Source organism: Belonocnema kinseyi, chromosome 6 (assembly GCF_010883055.1).
Source record: "Belonocnema kinseyi isolate 2016_QV_RU_SX_M_011 chromosome 6, B_treatae_v1, whole genome shotgun sequence".
NCBI lineage: Eukaryota > Metazoa > Arthropoda > Insecta > Hymenoptera > Cynipidae > Belonocnema > Belonocnema kinseyi.
Genome location: NC_046662.1, coordinates 86914780 through 86922945, shown reverse-complemented (window position 1 = coordinate 86922945; position 8166 = coordinate 86914780). Strand labels below are relative to the sequence as shown.

Here is an 8166-nt window from a genome sequence, read left to right as displayed (position 1 = left end):
CAAGTGCATAGAGCTCCAAGGAGATTATGTTGAAAAATAAAAAAAAATTTACCCAAAAAAAATTGTTTTTATACTTCATTCTAAGGACTTATTGAACTACCCACGTATTTAGAGTTCCAAGATTCTTGAGTCAGCTATACAATAATAGTCTTTTTTTGTCGATCTATATACGTGGTTCATTAATAATAATACTTACAATAAATTCTGTTGCAAATCCCAGCTTTAATAATTTTACCAATATCATTGGTTCATCTGTAAAAATATTTGTAGCTAAATCAAGGATAAATATAATTTGTTTAGCTATACATTTTGCCTTGTAATTTTAAATTGTTAACTCATTTAAAATAGCGTAAAGACTAAGTTAAAAGTACAAAAAATGTATTTTTGTTGGTATTTAAGAAAATTCCAACTTATTAAAAAATGATTTTTTCTAAAATATATTCCTGTACTATTATTTTTTATTGAAATATATCTAAATGAGACATTCGCAGCAACTTCTCAGCCAATTGGGAATTAAAAAAAAATGTTTTCATCCATTGTCTAGTTTTACCGAAAGTCGGTGAACGTGTTGAATAAATATGTTCGGTGTGCCTAGATACCATATAAAAAATTCTTAAGATTTTCTGAGCTTTTGTAAATTATAAAATCATTTAAAAACAAACTGCAAATTTTCCATTTTTCCACCTTGTTGTACCTTTCTTAAGAAAATGACTTCGTACAAAGTAAGAATTTCGGAAGTGTAAAAGTTTATTACGTTAAAATTTAAATCACCCAATTATGCTAGTTTCCAATTAATAAGAATTTTAAACTATGCAATATTGAATTTTAGATACTAGGTACGAAATCATTTAATTTTAAATGTATTGATTCGAAATTATAAGTTTTGAAATATTTAAAAATAATCTTTCCCTCTAAAATCGTTAGAATGAAAAACTTTTACTTACAAACACCTAAAAGGAAAATAAATTATTTTGAAACTTTTATTTTTTTAAATTTACATTCCTCACTTACTTTTGAAGTTTTTAATATTGTAATTAATTTGCAGTAGCATGTGATTTAGAAAGATTCTGAATAAAAAATCTAAACTAAGCGGAATACCCGGAAATCCCTTCCCTGAATTGTATAATTTTTTTATTTAAGAGTTTTAATGAAGTTCTTCAATGGCGATCATTCGCTGATGAATTAACTTCCAATCAAATAAACATTCAAGAGCGGTTACGGATTTCTATTTCGGTGATAAATGATTCGCCAAAAGAAACAAACGGAACAAATTTAACTGAAAGTTAGCTGATTCGTCAACGTCTTTGGAATCCCTCACAATAAATTTTCAGATGGCAAAATAGTTTCTCCAAATTTAGTAGTGGCTAATAATAAAAAATTTGCATCATTCTCCCGAATTAAAGAAAAGTTAAGTATATAGGTTGTTCCCCAGTTTTCTTTTATGTTTTGTAATTCTTCTTCTCCTACACGCGATTCTGATGGGAATGCCCACAAATACCCACCATTTACTTTACAATAATTTATTATATTTTTCATAATGTTTGAAAATTCGAAGTCAATATCTGTTTCTAAATTCGAGTTCTTTCCTATTTAAAAATGTCCCTGATGAGTAAGCCTAAAAGGATTTGAAACACGTTGGATCCTAGAAGTATAAAAAAGACGGATAAATCATTTTTTTAAAGAGAGCAAGGTGTGATTTGGTTGTCTCTTTTCTTTGTTTCTCCCTCTTTTTTCTTTTGTTATATAACTGTCTCTATAATGAGCAGACGTTACTATTTTTATATACTTCTCTTATTTTAACTCGACCTTTTATGCAATTATGTTACAATTGTTGCACAAACTGACTTTTGGAGTTATCTTCTTTAAAAATTTTTTTTCTTTTAAATATACTTCTCTTTAAGCTAAGCATACTAAAAAAATAAGATAAACCTACTTTTCCTTAAATTATTACACAATTTTACTTTTTTAAGTTTTTTTTTTAAATTTCCTTCCAAAAATTCTTCACGTTAATCTTATGGGAATCTTCAAGCTCCTTGGCCGATGGTTAAATATTAACGAATTTGAATTAAATTTGTAGGACATTCTACTTTTGGATATTCCCGTCAAAATCGCAAGTAGGAGCAAGCGATTTCCAAATAAGCTGAAATTCACTTAGTGAAGAATCCTGAATTTTGGAAGGACGCGCGGGAAGCGGAAAGCGGAAAGACCTACGCTTTGAAGAGTGCATAGTCCGACGAATCGTGGAGGAAGTCGCAAGCCTGGAACATTTAATTGCATAATAAATCCTGATTCTCCGATTTGCAACCCATTTCCTCCTGCGGGGGCGACGATTGGTCGCTGTTAAATTGACGCGTGGGTGCCGCTCGTGTTAGTAAGTACCTGTGTCGTACCTGTGTACAGGGTGCGTCCGTCGTCGGGTGTGAAAGTCGGAAGAACCGTACTGACTGCAACTTTTTCGCGGCATAAAAGTGACAACCATCTATTACACTAAATGGCCCAATAACATGCTTCTTATATATGCTACATAAAACTTGCTCTTTACAACAGATGTTTATTTTACAAGCAGTTTATCCTCCTGGATGTTTACCTTTCGGTATCACATCTATAATCTTATTGGCTGATTTATATTTTTAATCCCCTGCTTCGTTTTCCCTGGCCGTCCATAACCTATGTTAACACTTTTCCTCTATTATTTACCACCCCTGAGATTTCAAGTGGAAATATATTGCATTTTCAAAAAATTAGTGGAATTTTCAACCAAAAAAGAACCAAAAAAGCTGCCCGCGAAGCGGCGGTAAAATCCTACTTTAATGTACTGCGACAAGCGGCACGTAAAGTGACAGCATGGAAAAAGAAGTGAGTGAGAAGTGAAAGAAAAGTGAAAGAAAAGAGTAAAATTATTCATTTTAAACCTGAGTTTAACTACGAAGTGAATTTTGGACTTCTAACGCCACCCCACGCGTGTGTGTATGCGGTAAAATCAAGCGCCGTTTTCCAGAAAAAAATATCTTATTCCGCCTATTTCAAATAGAGTATCGTATGCACCACGTCAGTAAAGTTGTTTTACACTCGGATACTGTTTTCCCGACCTCGCCTTCGGGTCGGGTGTTAAATTCTGCATCCTTGTATAAAGTTCAACTTTACTGCCTAGGTACATAATCTACTATTTTACCAAAAGAGACCAAATAGTTGAACTTTCAAACAAAAGATGCATTTTTTACCTAGTGGATTAATTTGGTACCAAAGGAGACTAATTTTCAACAAAATACATCAATTTTCAACCAAATAATTGAGTTTTTAACTAAAAAAGATAATTTCTTTAAAAAAAGTTAATTTTGAAACAAATGGTTTCATTTTAAACCAAAAAGTTGAATTCTTACGCCACAAATATGAATTTTTTTTAAATATAGTTGAATTCTTAGTAGAAAAGTTTATTTTCAACAAGAAAGGTTACTTTTCTACCAAAAAGATGAGCATCAAAATCAAAAGCACAAATTTTCAACAAAATAGTTGAACTTGCGACCAGAAAAGATGCCTTTGGGTTATTAGTTACACTTTACACAAAATAAATACATTTTAAACAAAATATTTGAACTTTCAACCCGAAGTTAAATTTTCAACAAAAAATTTCATTTTTAACTAAGAAACATGGTTATTCTGTCATAGAAGTTAAATTTTCAAGTACGAAGGACGAATTTTCAAAACAACAGCTGAATATCCGACCAAAAAAGATGACTAATAAAATAGTTAAACTTACAACAATATAATTACATTATTAATCGAATGTTTTAATTTTTGATCAAAAGGTTGAATTTTCCACCTACAGTGACGGGTTTTCAACAAAAATTTCATATTCTTTATCAAAAACGGATTAAATTCAATCACGAGCAGTTACATTTCCAACCAAATAGTTGAATTTTCAACAAAAAAGTTCATTTTCTACCAAGAAAGATCACTTTTCTACTATAAAAGGTAAATTTTCAATTCAAATTGATGATTTTTCAACGGTAAAGTTGATTTATCGACCAATAAAGATAAACTGAACAAAATATTTAAACTGTTAACAAAATAATTGAATTTTCAAAGATATAGTTGATTTTGTGGCAAAATAAATGAATTTCCAATCTACAAAGATGTTGACTTTTTAACTATAAACGATCAGTTTTAGATCAAAAATGAAAGAGTTTAATTTTCAAGTTTAAAAATTACTTTGAAAAAACGAATTATTAACCTGTTCAATCCAAGGAAAAAAATACGAATCTTGAACAAACTGGTTGATTCCTCAATCAAATAGTTGAACTTTCAACCAAAAAGTTAATTATTTTCATACTAAAAAACTGCATTTTCAACAATATACACTAAAAAAAATTTTTTTAGTGTATAACAGTTGAATTTTTAAATAAAAAGATATTAAAAATGAAATAGTTCAATGTTTAAGCAAATAAAGTCAAAGGTGGACTTAATGTCAATTTTGGGACTGAACGTGACATTGAATTCAGAGTCTCGGAAATATTTAATTTCTCTTGTTTTTTCTCTTTCTTGTTCCTCTCTCTGTTTTGTGACACGTGAATGAGCACCGCATATCCTCCCGCATCGCCTCTCATCAATGTGTAATATTACTTTTTAACAAAATAGTTGCATTTCCATAAAAATAATTAAATGTTCAATTTAATAGTAAGATTTTTTATCCAAAGATGAATTCCAAACCAAAAAATATAATAGCAGACTTTTGACCCAAAAGGAATGAACTTTTAACTAAAAATAATTGGATTTTCTTATTGCATTCTAATAATTCAGTTTTCGTTTAAAATAACAGGAAAAGAGAAAATTTTCTTGAAAATCGGGGAAAAAGAGGAATTCTTCAAAAAAGGGTAAAAGAGGGGATAGGAAAAAGAGTGTGAAATCTGAAAGTGACTCATAAACCCATTGAATTGTAATTAAACTGTAACTTTGCAGGGCCACCTTTGGAAAAATTTTCAAACTTTATTAAAATTTAGCAACAAAAAGCATACTAAACTTTTTCTGAATTCGTAGCGTTGCATTCACTGACTCCTCCTCCCTTCTCGCTCGGTTATCGACCATAGTTTTGTCTATTGAAATTTGGCTAAATGTTATACTATTATTAGTATAACAATAATAGTAAATCAATATCAGGTTGGTTGATTGGAACATCGTTATGTTTAGAGGATTCAAATTTAAATTAACAATCAGTTCTTGACGTTTTTCTTTTGAGTAAAAATATTTACTTTTTCTGATTTCAGATTCGGTGGTACACACTGCCACCCTCACAAGCCTAGCATTCTTCCTTAGTTCTGGTCTCAGTGCAGTGACGGCTGCACCCTCCTACGGGCTTCGCAGTTTTATTTCTGAAACAGTCGACATGGAACCTTGGATTCAACCCTGTGGGACTGTGGAAGCTGCAGCTTTGCGAAAGTTGCCTCAACGGCACAGCGTCCATCGAGCCTTGAAGAGGGTGCGAACACAATTAAGGGTTGCGAAGGAGCAACTCCGCAATGACTTTAAAGATATTCATGAAATTTATTCAAAGGTAAAATTATAAGAAATAAAGAAATTAATAGTTTTAAGTTTTGAAAGATGTGCTATAAGAAAATGTGCCCGAAAAAGGGCTCTAGCGCCCGCTCCGCAATAACAACCTTACAACGTTAAGTTGTTTCAAGAAGCATCAACTTTCGAAAAATTGTGGTTAACCTTGACAATTTTTTTGAATAAAGAAAAGGATCACTGTATAAATTCGTGGTAAATCGAACTATATTTATTGCTTGCCAAACGGCGTAAAGCTTTAAAAATGTTAATGTATCTTATTTTTTATTTCCGTCCAAAATTCGACAGTTTATTTTTTTTTAATGATGTTGAAAAAGTAGAATCGCTAAAATCATTGCAGAAATCAAGAGAGAAAATAAAACCATTGAATTGCTTAATTGATTGTGCTGAACGAGATGTTTCTCTTGCAACTACTTTCAATAAATCCTTCACCAAGAGGGGAAAAAAGCATTTGGATTCAAAAAAGAATAACTATTGCAAAGCGGTTTAAAATGTTTATTGCTTAATGTTATTTAAACAGATCATATATATTGACTACTCTTTAAATGATTAATACCTTTAAAAATATTGATATTATAGAAAATTGCAATAGGTGAAAGTTGTGCAGATATATAGTCAAATGTAATTTTAAATCAAAGAAATATTTTCTTAAAACAAATTCAAGTTTATAGGTTGAAGAAAAAGTTTTTCTTCATTGAAAGTTGTGATTCCATTAAATTAACGAACCAAATCCTTGATTTAATGAAAAAAGAGAATTATTAAAAGAAAAGAAGTAAGCAGTGTGCTTGAAACATTTTTATCTATTTCTCGTTTCATGGGTGCATCTAAAGTAGAAAATAATACGAAAGAGAAGACCATCTCGATTTTAGTTATTTCTCTCTGTCGTAATTAAAAAGTTCCGCATCATTAAAGCCATGGTAATGAGTTTGGCGAAAAACTCCTTAATTTTGATACTTAAGTGTAGTCATTCGGAGGACTTTAGCGCGCAATGACATGATTTGTGAAGGCTGTAAGGGTCATCGCACATTCCTCGGTGTGAGATTTAACCGAGGATTTAACGAGATTCAACGAGAGTGTTCACACAGTCATGATAAATATAAGGTATCTACCTAAATGAGAGATAAGAGGAGGAGTTTACATAATAGACTGCACCAGCTTATGAAAGTGATGTAATTAGATGACAATTATTGTTTTGTCTTTGCTGATTTAAACGACATTAAGTGTCGTCAGCAAGCTCCTCCGGTGGTCCCCTCCATTATCTTATCTTTTATTTCTACCATTAGACATACATTTCAAAACAAAGGGCATTTTCCCACAGCTATAAATGTTTCATTGATGATTCATATAGTATTACTTTTTTGCAGTGTGTAGATACCATGAAAGATTAGTAGAGCTGAGTATTAATTTTGTATTGCTTTAAGTGTCATAGCCAGATTATTTTATGCAGCAAATTTCATGACTATATTGAGGACTAGCATTACAATACCGAAACATGGTATTGTTAATTTATCCATAGTAAAAAAAAACAGATTGCTATGAATCCAGCTTAAAATTTTGTAATTTAAAGCCCTTCAAATACAATTTACAGGAATAGATCTATTATTAATTTCTGAAAATCATTGTATTGTATTATTTGTATTATTGTACTTATCTACAATTATATTTAGGTAAAATCATAGCTTGATCATCATGATAATTAAGAATTGTAATTTTCCCTAAAGGGAGAGAACAAACACTAAAACACTAAATAAATACTGCTGAGTAAACAATTTCAGTCTGAATTATTATTTTATGAAGAACGCTTAGAAGCCTTCGTCAAGATTTGCAGAAATGAATAATAGTTCTATTGTTTTCGATTTTATAAAACATTTTAAAGATTAGCGACTTTTGAAGTAGATTGTATATCGTATGGTGTATATCCTTAATTTCTTGATTTCTTATTACTTATTGCGCAAAGATACAAATTAAGAATAATTTACAGTTTTTGGTCCTTTTTCGAATTTTGAGTTCTATTATCTGATAAAAATATTCTAACTACATTTTAAAAAAATTATACAATCTTTAAACTTTTCTAAAATCCCGGAGCACATTGTAGTAAGAAAATATTTTTAAATTATTTAAACGATTTGTTTAAGCACCCGAACATTCGGTTGAGAGGAGCCACATGCAGGAGAGGCGGTGCTCAGTCGAGCGTGACAAACAGCTCCTATGCAAGCCTTGTCTGAAACCATTATTATATCGGGAGTTGATTGTACTTGATAATATTTATGTTATTTAAGTTTTCAGACCAAAAAGTAAAAATGGTTAAATTTGGGTGGGTTTCAATTTGACAGAGTACATCGTTAAATTTTTCCTAATGTTAAATGTTTAATTTTCATATTGCCTATTTCAAAGACTTTAATTTCGATCGCTTCCAACCGAAAATTGTTCTAGGCTTCTAATTTGAAATAAAATAACTCCAGAATTTTGACAATTTTACATACCGATAATTCAAAATTGTTCAATTTTAACATTATTGATTTTAAAGTTTCTATTTGATATTATGCAAACTTTTCGTCTCTTCGATTGCATTTTTTTTAAATGTACGGTCCCAGGGCCTTGGGG

The 8166-nt window shown here is 30.6% G+C and overlaps 1 protein-coding gene across 1 annotated transcript in view; it reads left to right on the top strand.

Moving 5' to 3' along the window:
* The window catches only part of LOC117174773, a 44329-nt gene that overhangs the window by 29511 nt on the left and 6652 nt on the right, over window positions 1-8166 (top strand). The window contains exon 2 of the mRNA XM_033364129.1: window positions 5262-5548. Within this exon, the coding sequence (XP_033220020.1) occupies window positions 5381-5548 (168 nt within the window). The 5' untranslated portion in view covers window positions 5262-5380. The remainder of the gene's footprint in view (window positions 1-5261; window positions 5549-8166) is intronic.